This window comes from Tamandua tetradactyla, chromosome 14 (assembly GCF_023851605.1).
Source record: "Tamandua tetradactyla isolate mTamTet1 chromosome 14, mTamTet1.pri, whole genome shotgun sequence".
In the NCBI taxonomy this organism is placed as follows: Eukaryota; Metazoa; Chordata; class Mammalia; order Pilosa; family Myrmecophagidae; genus Tamandua; species Tamandua tetradactyla.
In genome coordinates this window covers 58,846,836-58,868,898 of record NC_135340.1, presented here as the reverse complement: position 1 = coordinate 58,868,898, position 22,063 = coordinate 58,846,836, and the positions used below count along the sequence as shown (strand labels likewise).

Sequence of the window (22,063 nt, the reverse complement as noted above, 5' to 3'; positions counted from 1 at the left end):
CTACATTATCTATAGAATATCTAAATTCTGATCATTTTTCCTTACTTCCACAAATTTATTCATTTATGCTCAGCCAATTATCTTTCTCTATTTACCTTCACATTTGATTAAAAATAGTATTGCCAAATCTGCTGTTATGACCACATCAAATCCTAACATCAAAATCTAGTAAAATCTGTTTTCAGTTTCTCCATGAACTTGCACATCAATATGAACTACTACTTATAACAAAATTACAATTTTTTTCTTTCTTTCTACTTATCCTCTAATAAAATACCTTAAAGATACTTAGGACTTTTGGATCTGTTTGGTTCACATATCTGTTTGGCTAAGCAATGGCTAAGGTGCCGAATTCTCAAAACCTGAATGACTATAGATGCTAACTATACATTTATGAGAATGTTTTTTCTCAAACAGTTTTTTGTGAAAATGAAATTAAATCTCTACATAAGGTTACCAGTAACATGCTAAATAATGAAATATTTTCCAATATTATTTAATGGATGCATTTATTTTTGCTAATATTAAACTATAGGAATATATGTGAGGACCATATATTAAATTTCATTAACAAAAGATATGAGTTACTCGGTTTTTTAAGCTCCTCTGGTATCCTAAAAAAAGAAAGCTTTAAATCACAACAGGAGCATTTTAAAGGTTTTATTAGTCAGCATCAAGAGATCATGCTTTTGAGACTCTATTAATAAAGTTTATTGGCATTAGGCAATATGCAAAAAAATATATATATATAAGTATGGTCTTGCATAACATTAATTCATTCAGATCCTTATATGCAGTCCTTCAGGGAAGCATGATCCTGACAAAGAAGGGAAAATCTAATACCCAGGCATGATTCTATAATTATTTCCTGGGATATAAAAAAGCAAACAAACAAAAAGCAAACAAGCCATAGGTTCTCATAATTATGGGGGAAAGAACTAATCTAAATTGAAAAACTAAAGTCTAATGTATTCTCAAAGGGTACATGATACCAACCAAATGTGACCCTCACATTAGAGAAGGATTTAATAAAAAAAATTCAGAACACGTAAGACATTTATGATACATTTAAGGCTATTCACTCATTTTTATTCATTTAGGTATTCTGGACTACTATGTAGAAAAATAACTTATTTTCTTTTCCTCTACAAATAATATACTTACCAGATCTAAAACTAGGGAGAATTCTGGTGTGCTTCTTGTTTTCAGTGGAAGAGCAGGTTTCCTATTTAGTTGTTCTTCTGTTAGCGGTGGAACATGCTTGATGAAATAATAGCTATAAATCAAATTTTAACAAAATTTCAACATTTCTACTTTTTATGAATTTCTACTTCATTAAAATATATTACTAAACTCAGCTCACATTTAAATCTTAAAAATACACACTGAACCCAGTAAATCAAACTTATAAACCATGTAGTTAACAGGAAAAATATACAAATCAGTATTTCAGTAATTCAGTGAGTGTTAATACCTACAGGTCATATGCTCTTTGCAATATGCCATTCAGTCTTCCCACCACACGTGTATTTCACACAGTTGAAGGAATAAAGGGAGGGGAGGGGAGAAAGGAAGGAAGGAAGGAAAAGAGAAAAGACAACTCACGGGTCAAATACTTCCCAGTCTTCTTCATAGGTGGCCTCTGCATGGGCTGATGAATAACCACTGTCTGGAGTTACTGGTGCTAATTAATATTTAATACAGTGAAAAGCAAAATATTAGATTTATTCACTTAATGCTTCCATGAAATATTTTTACTATATAATGTATTCCTGAAGCCTTATGTATTTTAAGTTAACGACTGAAAGAACTTGTAAATAGTGTTTTAGAGCAAATTTATTAAAATAAAGATCTAACTTCAGATCCAAAAGAAACAGTTACCATAATAGACAAAATGCCAAACTAGATCCTGGGAAGAATTAAAATCTCTATCAGCTAAGAAAAAACTACTAGTTACTAGAAAAATATACTCCACAAAAATTCAGTTTCTAACTGGATGGTGTTTATGTGCAGTAACCATAAAATTCAAGCTGCTCTTGCAGTGGTAAAACCTCACTAAGTGCCCTGACATACAGTTAATAAATATAAGCTGACTAACAATGGACCTACAGGTAGTTTTTACCTAGGATCCATGAACAGTCTTTAAGAGGCCCATGAACGGCTTGAAGACTTACGAAAAAATGTTATATGTGCATTTTATCAGGAATCTCAAAGCTACAAAGACTGTGACCTTAATGATTTAAGAAATGCCCCTCTATACAGCAATAGTTGTTTCTGAAGACCTATCATTTCACTTTTGATTTACAACTTTAAAGTAATCAAGAAGCAAGTCCGTGGTATACAGCCCAATCTATGATTGAGCTAAGATTGTACTAATTGATAGAGCCTGAGAATTTTCTAAAATAATCACAACTTAAGCTGAAGTAGATGACAAAGATAATATGTAAGCTGAACAGGTAATGAAGGTAATGACTCAGAATTAAAAGTTTTAAGGTGGAACCCAATAACAATTGCTGTAAGTTTTCGATGTTGATAGGTAATAGTCCTTAGGATGAAAACTTAACTTTATGCTGCTATTGTATACTAATACCTTCTGCGGCAGAACCAATTTGTATTTAGCAATGATAGATACCATAAGTAAAGCAGAATTTATGCTTATCTGTGACTCAACTTTTATGCCCATAATGGTTCATTAGCTCAATGGGGATAATGGGAAAATGTATTTTCCAATCACTTTATTGTTAGGAATTCCTATTAACCTCAGAGAAAGGAAAGGGAGAAAGAAATTAACATTTACTGAGTGCCTACATGCTAAGTATTTTTCCTATTTCATCTCATTTAACCTTCATAACACTATATTAGTATTACCTTTTTAAAGCTAAGAAAACTGAGTCTCAGCTTCAATAAGTTGTCCAAAGTCACACAAGTAAACGGTAATAATGTTTCAGTCCCTGGCTTTTATGAAGTCAAGGTTAATGCTTTTTTTGTACTACCCCAATCAGTATGGGGCACAAATTTACTATATCTCCTCCAGTTTCCCATTTCCCATTTAAATCATAGGCTCATCTTATTATTTTCTTTATTCTCAAAGTCAAGGAAAAGTAAAATCTGTCACTCATTGTCATCCTTTTAAGATCAGCATAAAGGTTGACTCCATTCATCTTCCCACAGTCCTCCTCCCAATCAGAGTAATTGCAATGTACCACTACATTATTTTGTTCATTTATTTGTAATAGCACTTACCACACTGTACAGTAATTATTCTATATACTTGGCTCTTCAGTTAGATTATGAGCTCTTTCAAGGTCAAGAATCATGTCTTATTTATCTTTATCAATAGTGCCCAACCCAAATAATAGGTGCTCAGTAAATGTTAAAGAAACAGATGAATTAATGAGACAAGTATAGTTAATCTTATTTTTCCTCTTTGAAACCACAAATGTTAGAGAAATCCCTTTTCCATCTTCCTAATTATCAGAGAAAAAAGAAAAGAAAAAAAAGCTTGTATAGCACCACAAAAATATAAAACAAGCATCATCAAACAGTAAGCCAAGGGCCTGGACTTTATGCTGTACCAATCATTAGCCTTGTAACACTGGGCAAAACATTCAACATAAAATGGTAGGTCAACTGTACATTAAATTGCAAGTCTTATACACCCAAGAATATACTGTTTATCAAATGTACTACATTAATGCAAGGTGTTAATAACAAGGTGGGTTGGTATATGGGAACTCTGCATTTTATGCATGATTTTTCTGTAAACCTACAACTATCTAATTTAAAAAAAAGGAAAAAAAAAAGCATGAGTTATTTATAATCCTCGATGATTTTTCTGTTAGATTCAGCGTAACTGTTAAATCTTGGGGTTGTTAAGATACTCCACTTTTGTCAGAAGAATTTATTTTGTAGCTTTACTTTTCATATTACTATTACGGGGGTTATAATGTACAGACATTTCATAGTTGTATCCATTATTAATTTAAATGTCTTGTGCTGTTTCAATGATTTTTTAAAGTTTCCCTCTATATTTCAGAGAAGTACATTATTCTACTTCCTTATATGTAACTTATAATTTTTTTCATTTTTTAAAAATATTTTTATTGTAAACAACAAATAAACATACAAACATTCTTGACATACATTCTATACAAGGTGTACAATCAGTGGCTCACAATATCATCACATAGTTGTGTATTCATTACCATGAGCATTCTTTTCAACATTTGAATCACTCCAGCAGAAGAAATAAAAAAGAAAAAACTCATACATGCCATACTGCTTACCCCTCCCTCACTCATATTTTTTTCATCACATAGTTGTATATTCATCATCATGATAATTTTTAGAACATTTCCATCACTCCAGAAAAATAAAAAGAAAAAAACTCATACATACCATACCCCTTACCAACCTCCCTCTCATTGACCACTAGTATTTCCATCTACTCAATATATTTTGTTCCCCCTGTTTTTTTTCTATATCCCTTACCAGTCCCTTTCACTGATCACTAGTATTCCAATCTACTCAATTTATTTTAACATTTTTTCCTCCTATCATTTACTTATTTTTAATCCATATGTTTTACTCATCTGTCCATACCATAGATAGGAGGAGCATCAGACACAAGGGTTTCACAATCACACACACTTGCAAAAGCTATACCATTATACAATCATCTTCAAGAAACATGGACACTGGAACACAGCTTTACAGTTTCAAACACTTTCCTCTAGCCTCTCTAAAACACCTTAAACTAAAAAGGGGATACCTATAAAATGTGTTAAGAATAACCTCCAGGATAACCTCTTGACTCTGTTTTAAATCTCTCAGCCACTGACACTTTATTTTGTCTCATTTCTCTCTTCCCCCTTTCGGTTGAGAAGGTTTTCCCAGTCCCTTGATGCTGAATCCCACGTTGCCAGGGATGTTTACACCCCGGGAGTCATGTCCCACCTAGAGAGGGTAGGGCAGTGAGTTTGCTTGTCGTGTTAGCTGAGAGCGAGGCCACATCTGAACAACAAAGAGGTTCTCTGGGGGTGACTCTTAGGCCTAATTTTAAGTAGGCTTAGCCTATCCTGTGCAGGGATACGAAACTTATTTCTTAATACATATTTACTGGACTCTCTCAAATACCTGGTATTACAAGGAATAAAAAAGACATATCTAAGATAAAATCTGCCCCAGAGTGAGAATATGGCCATCTTCAGTTTTCTTTCTGATTCTAATAATGTTCTAAAATCCAAGGAAAATAGTTTCATCTTTTAGCCTTATATGTCTACCTATGACAACCCTTACAGGTAAGAACTGCCTGATATCCTGTGTTTCCAAATATCCCTGACAAATAGCCCAAGGACTAACATTAAACCTTTATAGGGATCCAGACTTAGGTGGCAAGTTTTGGGTATAGGGAGAGATCCGGGAACAGAAACCCCTTTCAGAGGGATGTCATCCACTGACGAAGCAAATTTGAAGGAATGAAAATGCCTCTACATAGGGACCTCAGACCTACCAAGTGCTAGGTTCAATTTATCTTCATAAATACATATTTTGATAGTTGTGTTAATTTTCTCCAAGCAGTAAGATGGTAGAAATAATTAAATAGTATAATAATTAATACTTAGTCAAAATGTACTTTCAAAAAATTTTCAATTTCAAAATGATTTTAGATTTTTGGAAGAGAGTTTTGTTTCCAAATTTATTATTTTTTTTTACTTCAAGTAAGACTAATGCATTTAAAATAAATATATGACTAATGTTTTTATAAACTATTCATGAAGATTTCAAAGAAAAGGAGTATTCTTCACCTGTAAGGGATGGGATATCACGATTAACTGTTTCTTCTGCTTCTTCTAAACCATTATTTATTGATGGCTTCACTTGAACTGCTTGATTTAAATAAGCTGCTCCATTAGTTGATGTAGTAGTACTGGTAGTGATCTCATCCACCTGTTCCATGTCAAGTTGTTTGACTATCTCTTCAGCTTCCACAGCCTGTCCTGGAGAATCTGATCCTGATGTTCCTAAAATCACGATTCAGTATACTCACAATCATCATTTAAAAAACTCATAAATATTTACATAAACCAAATACAAGAATTTACTTAAACTGATCACTGAACAGGAGTAAAGCTGAGGATACCGTTTTTTAGTTAAGTCTTTTCTAGACATTTCAAACGATTAGGAATAAAATCAATTATAGGCTGGAGTATTACATGTAAACAAAGTTTTTCTTAAGAGCGTAAATATTTTAGAAACACCCACTTACAGTCAAACATGAACTGCAACTTAGAACTTTTCATTAAGTCAAATATCTCTCTATGAAGTAATAATAGTCTGCATTTATTGAAACTTTTATGACTACCATTAAGAATACTGTGTGCTAGGCATTTTACATATATTCATTATTCCCAAACAGCCCCAGATCTTTCTAGTTCAAATACTAAGCATCCTAGCCATTGTGGGCAGCTATAATTTTTCAACCAGAGGTAGTTAATGTTCCCCTAACCATAAGAACCTTTTTAGTAAAAGATAGAACAATTTCTCAATAATAAAGATAGAAGTTTGTTTTCTTGTTATACTCAGCACGACTCTGCCGCTGCCCCTGCCCCTGTACCTAATTCTACTTCGACTTTGGAGTGATCCCAACTCTTTCTGTTGCTTTCTGGAATCCTCCAAATATAATCTTTTTTTTTTTTTGCATGGGCAGGCACTGAGAACCGGGTCTCCTGCATGGCAGGTGAGAACTCTGCTGCTGAGCCACTGTGGCCTGCCCTCCAGATGTAATTTTAAACAACGAAAACAAGAACAACAAAATCAATGCCCAATACTCTCAAATTCCTTTTCTCTTGTTGCTTTAAATTGGGGGGGGGGGGGGGGGGGGGCGGGCTCCAGGAATTGAACCAGGGTCTCCAGCTTGCCAGGCAAGAATTCTTGCGACTGAGCCACCACTGCACCACCCTGTTGCTTTACATTTAACCTCTTTTCTAAAAAATTATTTTTCTGATACTCTTCCCTCAAAGCTCTTTATTCTCCCCTACCTCATGTACTAACTGAATCAGAATTCATTTATCTCCATTGCAGCTACTAGATCATAGGTTTTACATAATTGTGCAAAACTGCGCTATTCCTTTGAAATTGATGTCACCTGGCTATATAATTCCTCACTATCCTCAATGCTATCATCTACCATTTATTGCCAGCACCCTCTCTCAATCACAGAGAAATTTAACACCTAGCTACCAGTTTATCACTCCTAGCCAGTTGTTATCTCAGATGTTAATGACATCCAGTGACATTCTCAAATTTCTCGTCTTCTTCAGCTCTAATTATCTTCATTCACACTGCTCTTTAGCATAATTAACATGGCTATAACCTGGATATTAACAACAAGAAACTGTATGCCTCTGAAACCTAAAATTCTAATATACTAATCCCTGATCAGAACCTCCTAACCTTTCAATTATTTATCTCATTCTCCCATAACATATGATATTCAAACTGGATAAAGGCCAGTCCCTTTTATTCCAAAAACATCCCTCAACAGCTTCTTCCTTACCCTCACCGTCTAATTAGAGACTTCATGGTGCACCACTTAAATCACTCCCAGGCCAGCATACTCAGTATCCTTACTCCCTTGTCTTTACACTGTTATCTGCCATAAAAATCCCTCTTGACTCAATCTAAACAATAGGATTTCAGACCCCAGTCCTACAAAACAATACAATCATAAAGACTAGTCCTACTCCCCAAATCTTCTTGCCCTAGCTAGTCACACAGCACTGCTGCTCAGCACTTTTTTGCATTTGTCAGTTCTTTTCTCTTATTCCTTACAGCAATCATTCTAAATTGTTTACCGTTCTCTAAGAACCTGCCACAATACCAGGACTCACTTAGCAAATGACACTGTCTACTTCAAAGAAAAAAAATTAAGATTATCAAACCAACTTCTTCCTCTCTAAACAGCTATTTCTGCATGCACTTCACAGCTTCTTCCCTCCAGCAACACAGAAAAATGTCTCTTCTCCCTAACTTAATTCTAACCCTTCAAAACTTGTTCTCTTGATCCCAAACCTCTCAGCAGTCTCAGAAACTTTTCCCATTATTCTCTTTCCTCTCTTAGACCCTTCTTTAAAGGCTTTAAAACATGCTTGTCTCACCCAAATGAAAACCATCCCTTGAGACTCAGTGAACGCTCTCGTTTCTTACATTCATATTCAAGCTCCTCAAAACAATAATTTACACTTGCTGCCTCCTCCTTTCTTACTTTCCATTTTATTCTTCTCATTCAAGGATGATAATTTTTTTTTTTTTTTACCTCACAAAATATGTTTATTTTGCTTCTGTTTTACAATCCCTGCCTTTTCAGTCTGCAAATCCTTTCCACAAAAGGCAAATTTAGATGATAAACTTTTTAACTCCAACCTCTAGAAGCTGTGCTGGCAGAAAAAACCAATCATGTTTTAACTGTCAAGTTCCTTGGTGTCTTTTCAAAGCCCATTTCTTTCTCTTCTATTTCACATTCGTCTGACCCTGGTTTCTTACGTTCTCTCTTCTGTTTCTATGGCACAAAATCTCTCTTCTGGTTTCCTCCATGTCTCCTTTGTTGGGACCTCTTTGTACAGCCCTTAAATTTCTTCCCTCAAAATTCTGGCCTTGGTTTGTTGAATTCATTTTCTTCATTAGTTTCAACTATAACCTATAAGCCACTGATACTATGGACTATTGCCTCAACACAGAATTCTTCTAAATTCTGCACAGAATAGCAAATTGCTACTGGACATTTTAAAATGTGGTTGTCTCATGGCATCTCAAAATCAGCATTGCCCAAATTAAACCTATTTATCTCCCAGAAATTTACTTACCTCTCAAATCTTCTACCTGTGTGTAGTTTTAATCTCTCTTCTTTTTCATTTCCAATCTGTACCCAAAATTTGCTCATTCTACATCCTGTGATCCTTCCTCCCTTCTCTTATACCACAATTAAGGTCTCATCAAGTTTCACCCAGATTTTTGCAAGTCTACTAATTTTTATTCCTGCCTCCAACCTCTATACTTCAGAATGGACCCTACACATTACTGCCAAAAGATATTCAATCATGTCCCACTGCCTAAGGATAAAAATGTTCAAACATCTTACCATGTTCACTCTATAATCTCACTTCTTCATAACTCTCCTACCTTATCCCTTGTGGTAGTTGCTTTAAATCCAATACTTTATGAATGACTGACTGCAATTTCTCAAATGTAAAATGTTGTTTCCAATTGTGGGCTGCTCCTTCTACCTGGAATGCCCTTCCCCAACTGTAAACACATACTCATCTTGCAAGATTCAGCTTTTCTGTAAAGTCTTTTGTGAGCTGCCACCCCCACCACTCAGAAGAAATGACCACTCCATTCTTTGAGTTCCCATTGTTCCACAGCTCTTTAGTTGCACTCTACAAATTCATTGTACTTATTTATATTTAAATATCTCCCTCTGGAGAATTTAAGCTCCTTGAGGGCAGCAACCATGTGTGAATAATTTTTGAATCTCCAGGACCAAGCACGATGACAGGAACCTTGGAGGTGTTGAATGAACTAAAATCTTTACAGCACCCTGTACCCATATATATACGTATATGTAGGTCTAATTATCCCATTTTATATATTAAGTGGTAAAAGAATTTAAAGTGGTACAAAGGTAACATGGTTCAAGAAGGGCAGAACAAGAATTTTGGAGTTTATCTAACTCCAAAACCCATTTTCTTTCCACTACACCACCATTTCCAAAGATGTTCTGTGGGAACTAGTTCTACAAGATGTTACTAGATGTTCTATGGGAAAGAGTTCTATGGTATGTCTAGGAAATAGTAAATTAAACAAAGTTAAAGGAGGTTTTGTTTTTACTATAGGCCTTCACAGTCTTTTAATGTTCTAATCTATATAATTTTCTTCCCCAGGATATCCTGATTGTACATTATACCATTCTGACTTAAAAATATTCTGTATTATCCAAAACTCACAATCAAGATTAGAATTAAAACCATCAAGAAACAAGCATTTAATGATTATGTTCTGTGTGTCCAGTACTATATCAAACACCACAGTAGAAGCAGAAATAAAAGCATCTTTTGCCCTCAAATTAAACGAGACTAAATTACCATACATAAAATTAGGAACAGACAGTCAGAAAAGGCAGGACACTGGGTAAGCCACTAGAAAAATATGAAGGGAAAAAAGCCAATCCATTTGTTTGTCTTAATTGAAGATCCCTGAGTAGGGGTGAAGAAATAAATGGTAAATTTAAACTTACAAAAAAAAAAAATCCTCCAGTTTCCGATCGCTTAAAAATATTTAAGAAATCCATTTTATTAATGTAGAATATTGAAAATGTTTCTGGATTCTCTCTAAGGATTACAGAAGTCATCCCAATACAGAAACAATTTTAAAAGAATAGATAAAACTTTCCTTCCAGCCTAAAATTTATCATGTAGCTTTTTTTTAGAACATATTTTTGGAAATTGCAATCCAGAATGCACTTACTTTCAGAAATATGTTCTAAAAAAATTATGTTTTCTACAGTAGAATTAAATATAAGCTATCCTTATTTCCATCACAAAAAAGAAATGTGTTTTAGGAGATGTATATTTTTATTGAGACTGAACACAGTAAAAAGGGTAAAAAAATAAACAGAAGACACTGGCAAACTAAGCCAGTATAATGAAAAAGATCTTTAAAACAACTAGGAAAACTATTATTTTTTTAAAAAACTAAATGATAATTAATGGTTTATACTTACCATTTTTATTTGCTGGTGAAAAAAAGTTGAACACAGGAGAAAATATTGTCCCCAACAATGTAGTCCTTGGAGGACTGCCAGAGGAAGGATTATCTTCTAATTTTCCATTTTGTTTTACGTGTTGATTTGTCATTTCAAAACTACCAGCTTCTAAGAAAGAAAGAGAACAGGAGGAAAAAAGTTGCAACCCAGAAAACACTTTCAGATATATGTTCTCAACCATGCATTTTAAAAATAACTTTTTTCTCTTCAAAATACTTCATGTAAACTGATTAAGGTTAATATTCAGGAGAGCTTATTAAAGAAATCCTGACGTAAATCACTTGTAAGGTAGATGATCTTTATAAAAAAGTTAAGTGTATTTATAATGTTTTATTAATACAGAAGTTTTATTGAGTTTTTTCAAAGTAGATTTACATTTACTTTGTAATTATATAGACTTGTAGAGAATCTCTGAAAGCCTTCAAATCAACAGAGTACAAGAGAAAATGAAGAAGATTCTTTGTAAGCAAAGCAAACAAGTTACCAAAATTTGAAGCACAAATGCAAGATTCTACGTTTGTTTATTTACATTATGAGATGATGCTTACTTCGTAAGACCGTCCCTTTTCATGTATTTCTAATGAATAACAGCTAAATAAACAAGAGACAACATAGCTCTATTAAAGCAGAACATCAGGTATAGTACCAGAAATTACTTTATGGTTATTAAGGCACCATTTCAAACTTGTTAGGAAGAATAACTGGTTGTTAAGTTTCTTGTAAGTAAATTTATTTTATAAAGGGAAATTAAAATTAAACAAATGTTTTGATTAATCATTCTTGACTCTTCACACGTTTATTTGGTGTTTACCATATTTCTTTCCTTTCCTGTTTTAGCTCTTTTAACTGGTTTCTTTCACTCTTACTCTCTTCTACCCTGTCTCAGTCTCCTTTTTCTCCCCAATGATCTTTTCTAACACTATAGGGTATTTTGGACAGTGAAAAGGCTATTGTATTTAAAAGCATCAGTTAAAAGGCAGCACTCCAAGCTCTTGTTCTTTACAGCTTTCTCTGCTTGTTCTTCTTGTTTATGTTTTTCTTTTTGATATCAAGGAGCTCCTCAGCTATAATAAGGTACTGCCCTTGAAGGGGGCTTATAACAACAATACAATTGACATTTGGGACCAGATAATTCTTTATTGTGGGGTGGTGTCTTGGGTATTTGTAGGATGTTTAACAGCATCATTGGCCTCTACCTGCTAGATGGCAGTAGCAACCACCACCAATCAGGCTGAGAACTTTTTTGGTCACCAGATATTGACAAATATCCTCTGGGAACAAAAATCACCTCCAGGTTAGAGTCACTGACCTGACTGACACAAGTCTCCTATGACTCTTAAATTCTATAATCCAAAATAAATTCTTTGTACACCTTTCAATTAAATTAGATTTTATACAGTTATCGTTGCTTAAGAAATTAGTTTATTAGAGGTCAAAAATGTTGCTACATATATACATTTTCATGATAATAGCATAAAGCTCGTTGTATTGGGCTTACTTATCATTTTAAAGAATCAGTGGATTTTTAAAAAAAACAGAAAACATGTTAGGGGAGATCTCTGCTCACACTAAATAAAACAGTATCTAAATAGTAACAAACCTCCATTTACTTGACTTTTCCGTCTTACTCGAGATATCTGTTTGTTATGCTTTTCTCCTGTTCTTGGTGTTGATGTGATCAAATTATTATCTATATCACGTTCAATTCTACTCCGCTTCGAAGGATTTTCTCTCTCTTCCTTAATATAAGAGGGAAAAAAAATCACTGAGCATGGTCATTCTGCCTTAGAATTTACACTTTTAAAATGATAAAATATGGTGGAATATATTCTCTCCTGATTTTAACATCTAGGAGAAACAAAATGTCATTAATCCCCAATTAAAAATATATTTTTATTGAGAAATACCTATACACATATAATCCAACCACATTATACAATCAATGGCTCACATTATCATCACATTGTTGTAAATTCTTCACCATGATCATTTCTAGAATATCTGTACCACTCAAGAAAAAAAAAATTTTAAAACAAAAAGAACCCACACATCCCATACCCCTTACCACTCCCTCTCACCGACCCATCGTATTTCAATCTACCCAATTTTTACCCTTTATCTCCCCCCGACTATTACTATTTATTTTTTATCCTTTTTTTTTTCACTCATCTGTCCATACCCTAGATAAAAGAAACATCAGACACAAGGTTTTCACAATCACAAAGTCACATTGTAAAAGCTATATAGCTATACAGTCTTCTTCAAGAATCAAGGCTACTGGAACACAGTTCAGCAGTTTTAAGTACTTCCCTCTAGCCACTCCAATAGACCATAAACTAAAAAGTGCTATCTAGATAACACGTTAAGAATAACTTCCAGGATAACTTTTCAACTCTGTTTGAAATCTCTCAACCACTGAGACTTTATTTTGTCTTATTTCTCTCTTTACCCTTTTGGTCAAGAAGGCTTTCTCATTCGTATGATGCTGGGACCTGGTTCATTCAGTCAGGTCCCATGTAGGGCAGAGGGCAGTAAGTTCACCTGCCGAGTTGGCTTAGAGAGGCCACATCTGAGAAACAAAAAAGGTTCTCTGGGGGTGACTCGTAGGCATAATTATCAGTAGGCTTAGCTTCTCCTTTGCAAGACTAAGCTTCATAGGGGTGAGCCCCAAGACTGGGGCACAGTGTATTGAACTGGATGTCCCCACTGCTTGTGAAAATATAAGGAATTTCCCAGAAGGGGAAGATGAATATTTCCTCCTTTCTCCCAAATTCCCCAAGGGGACTTCGCAAATACTTTTTATTCTTTGCCCAAATTACTCTGGGATATACTGCAGCATCACACTAACCTGTATACACCAACAAGATCTCATGCTGTATTCAAGATTCCATATAATTATAGTGTTCAAGTAAACTGACCATATAAGTTAGATTAGCTAATGCACTACCCAAAATAAAAATTTTGCAGCAAATAAACATCTCTCCCTTTGGTCTCCCACAGAGGTTGAAGTTTGAAAATGTGAGCCATATCATCCTTTATCCAGTATTCTGATTTATCTTAGTGCTATCCAGATCAGCTTCATTCATATCTCGAAATGAAGTCTGATCATTTTTTCAGCTTTTTAAACAGTTATTGAAAGAAATGGGGTAATGCTGACTTTCATAGCTTCACTACTGTAACTCTAAGTCTCGGGTGTCACATAAGTACCTGCAGTTTCTGGGAACGTCCAGGTTATATACAAACAGCTCAGTATCTCTGAATTTAGAAATATCTGTTACAACTCCTAAATATGTGTGACTGTTTTTAGAGCTTAGAAACTAGGAACCTTTACAATAGTAAATATAAAATAGTAAAAATAGCCCCAACCTGATAATCAATGATCTCGACTTCCATTTTCTGAGTTCATATATTATAGTTAATCCATATGTGTGAGGGATGATAATATTTGTCTTTTTGTTTCTGACATTTTATTCAACATACTATCCTCAAGGTTCATTCACCTAGTTGCATGCCCCACAACTTCATTTCTTCTTGCAGCCACTCACTAATCCATTGTATGTGAACCCCACAGGTCCTCTTTCCATCCCTCAGTCTTTGAACCCATAGGGCCATTTCCATCTACTGTGAATTGCAAACAACTGCCACCATAAACACAAGTATGCAAATGCCTATTCATGTTCCCGCTCTCAGTTCCTCCAGGTATATACCTAGCAAAGAAAGGTTTGCAAGATCATATGGCAACCCCACCCTTAATCTCCTCTGGAACCACCACACTGCCCTCTGGAGAGTCTGTACCTCTCAGTTTCTCTACCAACAATGAACAGGTACATCTCTTTCTTCACATTTTCCCTAGCACTGGTTTCTCTCTGTTAATTTTTTGTAAATATTTTTATTGACAAATCCTAACATACAAACATTCTTAACATACAAACATTCCATACATGGTGTACAATCAGTGGCTCACAATATCATCACATATTTGTGTCACCATGATCATTTTTTAGAACATTTGCATCACTCCAGAAAAAGGAAAAAAAAAGGAAAAACTCACACATACCATACTCCTATGCCTCCCTCTCACTGACCACTAGTATTTCAATCTACCCAATGTATTTTAACCTTTGTCCCCACTACTATTTATTTTTTATCCACCCATCCATACCCTAGATAAAATATATTTTACTCACTTGTCCATACCCTAGATAATAGGAGCATCAGACACAAGGTTTTCACAATCACACAGTTACACTGTAAAAGCTATATCATTATACAATCATTTTCAAGAAACAAGGCTACTGGAACACAGCAATACAGTTTCAGGTACTTCCTCTGGTCACTCCAATACATCGTAAAATAAAAAGGGATATCTTTATAATGTTAAAGAATAACCTCCAGGGTAACTTCTCAACTCTGAAATCTCTTAGCCACTGACACTTTATTTTTTCTCACTTCTCTCTTCCCCCTTTTGGTCAAGGTTTTCTTAATCTCTTGATGTCAGGTCCCGGCTCATCCCAGGATTTCTGTCCCACATTGCCAGGGAGATTTACACCCCTGGGAGTCATGGCCCATGCAGAGGGGGAGGGCAGTGAGTTCACTTGCAGCATAGGCTTAGAGAGAGAGAGAGAGAGAGAGAGAGGCCACAACCAAGCAACAAACAGGTTCTCTGGGAGTAATTTTTAGGCCTAATTTTAAGTAGGCTTAGCCTATCCTTTGCAGGAATAAGTTTTATAGGGGTGAACCCCAAGATCGAGGGCGCAGCCTATTGATTTGGTTATCTCCACTGCTTGCGAAAATATCAGAAATTCTTCAAATAGGGAAGTTGAGTATTTCCTCTTTCCTCCCCTGTCTCCCAAGGGATCTTTGTAAATACTTCTTTATTCACTACCCAAATTACTCTGGGATATATTGGGGCATCATACTAATCTGGACAGAACAACAAAGTCTCATGGCCTATTCAAGATTCCATGGACTTGTGGTGTTCAACTAAACCAACCATACAAGTGAAATTAGGAAATGCACCACCCAAAATATAAATTTTGCACCAAATAAACATCTCTCCCTTTGGTCTCACACAGAAGATGAAGTTTTAAAATATGGATGACATCATCCTTTACACTGTATTCTGATTTACCTTAGTCCTATCCAGATCAGCTTCATTCACATCTCTACTCGAAGTCAGATCTCTTTTTCAACTTTTTAAACAGTTCCTGTATGGGACAGTGCTGACTCGCATAGTATCAGAGCTAATTCTGAGTCCCAGTTGTCACATAAATACCCGAAGTTTCTGGGAATGATCAGGTTATAAACAAACAGCTCAGTATCTCAGAATTTAGAAATAACAGTTACAACTCATGAATATATGTGACTGCTTTAAGAGCATACAATTTAGGCCCCTTTATAAAAGTCCCCAATCTGATAACCCATGCTCTTGACTTCAGCTCAGAGTTTTTAGATTATATAAATACATATGAGTGAGGCATGATAACACTTGTCTTTTTGTTTCTGATATTTCATTCAACATACAGTCCCAAGGCTCATTTACCTAGGTGCATGCCTCACAACTTTGTTCCTTCTCGCGCTGCTCAGTAGTCCATTTATGTATACATCATCGTTCCTCAACCTTGGTACCCTTAGGCCTCCTCCACTCATTGTGGATTGGTAACAGTGCTTCCAGAAACGCCAGTGTGTAAATGTCACATTCATGTCTCCACACTCAGTTCCTCCATATATATATATAGTGAACAATGGGGTTTCAGGATCATATGGCAAACCCACCCCGCCTGTGGAACCACCACGCTGCTCTCTGGAGGGGCTACAGGTCTCAGCTTTCCTACCAACAATGAATAGGTACATTTCTCTCCACATTTTCTCTAGCACTGGTTTTTCTGTGTTCATTTTTAAACAATTTTATTTGCACACCATACAATCCTAACCAAGTAAATAAACATGCCTTCACCACCATGATCTATATGAAGACATTTTCTTTTCTTCCAACTGAGTCTATACCCCTCCCCCTTGTTGACATTTAGTTTTGGCATAATGCCTTTGTTACATTCAGTGGAAGCATATTACAATGTTACTGTTGACTACAGACCCTAGCTTGCACTAACTGAACCTTTATCTGTATATCATCCATTTTCAAGCCCTTGCAATGTTGACATTCATTTGTTTTCCCTTATAAATGCCCAAATTTTGACATTCTTGTGAGAGTATATCCTACAGCAAATTGCAATACATGAATATAATTACAGCATCCCCAAATTAATATCCTTTCTGCAGGGTCAATTACATTTTACATGCCATCAAAATACGGAATACACTGTACTACGAATTTTCAGCTATTTCCTCTTATTCTTAGAATTGTCTTAAAGAACTGAGATTATTTTCAGCCCCACCGAAACTTGCTGCATATCACTATTACCAAAACTGACACAAAAGAATAGGTTTAGGGCCTGCCACTACGACACCACACTGACACCCCACTGTCAAACTCGATACTTTAAATGCCCAAATTAACACCAAGGAATCTACTCCTTGATAAAGTTCTCTAGTCACAGCCTTATATGGGGCAATTCCACATGAGCAGGTTATATAACTCCTGCAGGATTACTAAAATAGTGTAGCATACGTTTTTTCATTTATACAATGATTTTTCTTGCTTATGTAATTTTTCTTGAGTCTCTAACATAAGTGATTATGGACATTATTGTATATTGACCTATAATTCCTTGCTGTTACAATGACATTACTTGAAATCTTTTGGTGAGGATTACATTAGATTTAAAAATCTATATACAGTTTATATATAAAACCAGCATTGCTATTTGACAGGAATCACTTCTCTAGTTTGTAGCCTATGTTTATAAACCCACAGCAACTAATATACTACTATTTATTTTATGAAGGTTGAAGAATGTTGTGTTATTTCTGAAATGAAGTTTGGTACTGTAAATGGTTAAAATGACAATTTCCTATATTGAAAAAAGATGTTACTACAAATACCATTCCATATAGAACTTTATTTCTATAGTAGTTTCCCTAATTTTATCAATCATACCAAAATAATATGGCATTAACTACTCAGACTATACTGAGGAAAGCTGAGAGCAGTGAGACAAACAGACATTTATACAGCAATGTTCATAGTGGCATTATTCACAGTTGCCAAAAGATGGCAACTATCCAAGTACCCATCAACAGAAGAGTGGATAAACACAATGTGGTATATGCATACAATGGAATATCATATAGCTGTAAGACAAAATGAGGTTCTGAAGCATATGATAGATACCATGATGGACACTCAGTTAAATAAGCCAGACACAAAAGGATAGCTATTGTATGATCTCGCTATTACCTTGCTAAAGGTAAATTAAGAAGCTTATAATGTAGAATATAGGAGGCCTAGAGATAGAATCTAGAGAGGGGTGATTAGTTAGCTAATGAGGTTGAACTTAAATGTAAGGGACTGGACAGAAATGAAAGCAGTTCATTAGTGGGTCTATAAGTAATACTGCCATATTGAAGGTGAACATGATTGAAAGGGTTGTATAGAGCCATGTGTCCCACCAATTAACACTAGAAATATAAATAAGTGCTTGCATGAACTACTTCAAAGGTATGAATCTTATAGAAAGAGTTGATAAGAGAGGAGTATGGGGTAAACTACTATTGCATGCTATGGCCTATATTTAACAGGAACACTAACAGTGCCACAGCATTATCAGGGGTAAATAATTGGGGGGTGGAGGGACAAGAGTTAATGGAGGTTTGAATTTTGTATTTGGTGAGGTGTGTTTATTGGTTATTTTTTTCTCTTTGGAGCAACGAACTTGTCTAAAAGAGGATAATGTGAGACATGGATTGTTGACTTTGGACACCATAAATGATGCCCAATGGATGGAGGCGGCTGAAGGATATATTGACTGAGAAATGGAATGGCAAACTGTGGTGTATGCATATGATGGAATATTGTGCAGCTACAGAAAGGAACGAAGTCATGAGGCATGCAAAGAGGTGAATAAACCTTGAGTACATTATGTGATACAAAATAAGCAAGAAACAAAAGCACAAATATTGTACAGCTTCCTTTAAAAAATACTTATAAGAAAATTGGGGCTATTATACCATTCACATTTAGTCCAGTGCTATAAATGTTATTTCTAGATTTTGGGATGCTGTGCTATGTATGTATAACCTGGTATTTCTCTGGAACGTTGGGTACATGTATGACAGCTAAGATTCAGATTTGGAGTTCTGCAGCTCTGAAAGTCAGCACTGCAACATACAACAACTGTTAAAAGAAATCAAAAGAGATCAGGCTTCAATTACAGAAGAATAAAGCTGATGTGGTTGGGACTAAGGTAAATTCAAATACAAGGTAAAGGATGATATTATCTATATTTTAGAAATTCACCTACCATTTGAAACCAAAGGAAGAGATGTTTATTTATCCAAAACCTAAATTTTTTGTAGCACATAATCTACCTCAACCTGTCTGGATAGCCATTTAAACAACCCAAACACATGGAGCCAAAAATGGGAACAACGGCTTGTAATTCTGTATAGTTTAATGTAATACCTGGATACATTCCAGAGTAGGTTGCACAGATAATAAGTATTGAAAAAGTCCCTTTAGGGACTAGAGAAAATATATGAAACTATTGAACCTTCCAACCGGGGAAACCCCTGATACTCTCTCAAACTTTAGGTACTCACAAGTCAATAGACCAAATCCTTGATCTTGAGGCTTGCTTTTAGGAAACTTATTTCTGCAGTGGAGAACCTAAGCCTACTTATAGTAATGCCTAAGAGTTGCTTCCAGAACACCTCTTTTATTGCTCACATGTGGCCTCTCTCTAAGTCCAATTGTGCAAGGAAAATCATTACTTTCCTGCTATATAGGACATGACATCCTGGGGTGAAAATCTCCCTGTCAACATGGGACATGAGTTCCAGGGATAAGCCTGGTCCTGGCACCATGGGATCAACAAAACCTTACTGACCAAAAGAGAGGGAAGAAGTGCAAGAAAATAAAGTATCAGTGGCCAAGAGAGGTAAAATAGAGTAGAACAGCTATTCTGGAGGCCATCTTACCCAACCTTTAGCTAGATATTGCTAATTGGCATGATTTGCCAACCCCCAACCAACATCACTCTTGTTGACTCTTCAGAACACCTAAGGCTCTATCTGAGAATCTACAAAAGTTTCAAGTACTAACATTACTTTCCAGAACCCTACAATCTCCAGATGGTTCCTAGGCTAGATAGGTTCTGAAACCCAGAGAGGCCAGGCTCCCCAAGAACATCAACTACTTCCATTCCCCTATTGCATATTATCGACACCCCTTTCTAACATGAAAAAATTAGAATGGCCATAGCCCAAATACCCCTAAAGATTGGAAGGATCAAAAAAGAAGAAGGAATTAAAACTGAGAAGACAGGATTTTAAAAATGAGTGTAATTGCTGAATCACTATACTGGTATTTCTTTTAGTCTCCAGGAGCAGCTATAAAGAAAAATCTGAAATTGTGTAACTGTATATATACCAAACTTTGAAATCTGTTCTATAACTGCTTGTTACAATGTCCCTTGAAATTTACTGCTTTTATATATACATGTTATATTTCACAATAAAAAATGTTTAAAACAAACAATATGACATTAAACCATAATATAACATCTCAGTGATCTAATTTAGCAAAATTATTCAGACTTTTGCAGTTTATGTCTCCCCTGCATTTAAAAACAATGAAGAAGATGCCTTGAATCTCAATTATGGGATCTCCAAAGCCAGAAAATATAGGGGTTCAAGAACAGACCTAATGTAACAAAGCCTCAACTACATCCTTAGCTTCAGACTCTCTTGTAAGAAGTCTCTTAGTATACCTACTGTAATACATATATTCCTGAAAATCTTGCATTCTGCAACACTAAAAACAACAAAGCTTATGGGAAATATAGAGGATGGGTTGGGGCAGATCACTCAGTATTCCTGTGATTTTGTAATCATAGCATGTACTGGTTTGAAGCTGTTATGTACCCTCAGAAAAGCCATGTTCTTTTAATCAATTCTTGTGGATGCAGACCCACTATAGGTAGGACCTTTGATTAGGTTGTATCCATGGAGATGTGACTACCTAATTCAAGGTAGGTCTTAATCCTTTTACTGGAGTCTTCTATGAAGAAAGACAGAATGAACACAGAGAGACAGATACGGCGAGCAGAGAGATGAAACCAAGTGAAGGATGCACACAGACAGAGAGAGAGAGAGAAAAAAAAAAAACACCCCCAGAAAAGAAAGACCTAGAGAAACTGAGAGAGCCATTTTGAAATCAGGAGCAGGAGTGTAGGACTAGCTGATGTCACCAAGTGCATTTCCCATGTGACAGAGTAACCCCAGATTCCAGAAGCCTTTTCTCAGAGAAGGTGAAATCTTTCACTTGATGCCTTAATTTGGACATTTTCATGGTCTTAGAACTATAAATCTGTAACCTAATAAATCCCAATTCAAATAGCCAACCTTCGTAGTAAGATTCAGGTGTCAACTTAGCCAGTGTACTGCCCCATTGTTCAGTTTCTGGGGACTTAAATCATCACTATGTGAAATTCATCTATGGCTGATTACATTTACTGTTGGCTAAGGGAAGTGCCTTCCACAACGAATGAGGTTTAATTTAATTAGCTGAAGGCTTAAAAGAGAGAGGTCAGAAGAGGGCTCAGCAACTCAGTGTACCTCATCTCAGTACTCTTAGCTCAGGCCAGACATTTGGAGATGCAAAAAACAACCACCCCAGGGAAAGCAGTTGGAACCCAGAAGCCAGGAGAGAAGGCGAGCATACTTTGCCATGTGCCAGAATGTGACAGAAAAACTCAGATGAAAGCTAGCTGCCTTCTTTTAAGGGGATTAAATAAATCCCCTTATTAAAAAACCAGTCCATCTCCAGTGTGTTGCATTCTGGCACCCTTAGGAAACTGAAACACCTATTGCACTAATATGACTCGAACTGCCAGAGATAATTTGGACACCCCAGTTAAGCAGCAAAGAAGAGAAGACAGCTCCTTCAAGGCATATTAAAATATATTAAAAACAATGAAGTAGAAATGTAGGCTTATGGGAGCTAAGAAGTGGAGTCCTAAGCCAGTAAGGGTTACTGTTAAGATGGGCACAGAAGAAAGGTAAATTAATACATGCTAAAGTCCCTGCTAGGCATGGGAGCCCCCAGTGTGAGTAATCATTAAA

At 35.6% G+C, this 22,063-nt stretch overlaps 1 protein-coding gene and 1 long non-coding RNA gene across 9 annotated transcripts in view; one reads left to right on the top strand and one right to left on the bottom strand.

Moving 5' to 3' along the window:
* CTDSPL2 (CTD small phosphatase like 2) overlaps nucleotides 1-22,063 on the bottom strand; it is a 93,587-nt gene that overhangs the window by 18,742 nt on the left and 52,782 nt on the right. For all 5 annotated transcript variants that reach the window (XM_077127742.1, XM_077127740.1, XM_077127738.1 and 2 more), the window contains 5 exons: nucleotides 12,423-12,561; nucleotides 10,781-10,930; nucleotides 5,808-6,023; nucleotides 1,606-1,684; nucleotides 1,165-1,276 (listed from right to left, as the gene is read on the bottom strand). In XM_077127742.1, coding sequence (XP_076983857.1) covers nucleotides 1,165-1,276; nucleotides 1,606-1,684; nucleotides 5,808-6,023; nucleotides 10,781-10,930; nucleotides 12,423-12,561 — 696 coding nt within the window. The remainder of the gene's footprint in view (nucleotides 1-1,164; nucleotides 1,277-1,605; nucleotides 1,685-5,807; nucleotides 6,024-10,780; nucleotides 10,931-12,422; nucleotides 12,562-22,063) is intronic.
* The window catches only part of LOC143656045 (uncharacterized), a 56,309-nt gene that overhangs the window by 30,552 nt on the left and 3,694 nt on the right, over nucleotides 1-22,063 (top strand). Inside the window, exons 5-6 of one of the 4 annotated variants that reach the window (XR_013162376.1) lie at nucleotides 6,710-6,739; nucleotides 11,219-12,276. This is a non-coding gene — a long non-coding RNA (uncharacterized LOC143656045). Of the gene's footprint in view, nucleotides 1-6,709; nucleotides 6,740-9,941; nucleotides 10,481-11,218; nucleotides 12,277-18,646; nucleotides 18,839-22,063 lie in introns of those variants that run through there. The other 3 variants (XR_013162375.1, XR_013162373.1, XR_013162374.1) reach the window with 3 other exon arrangements.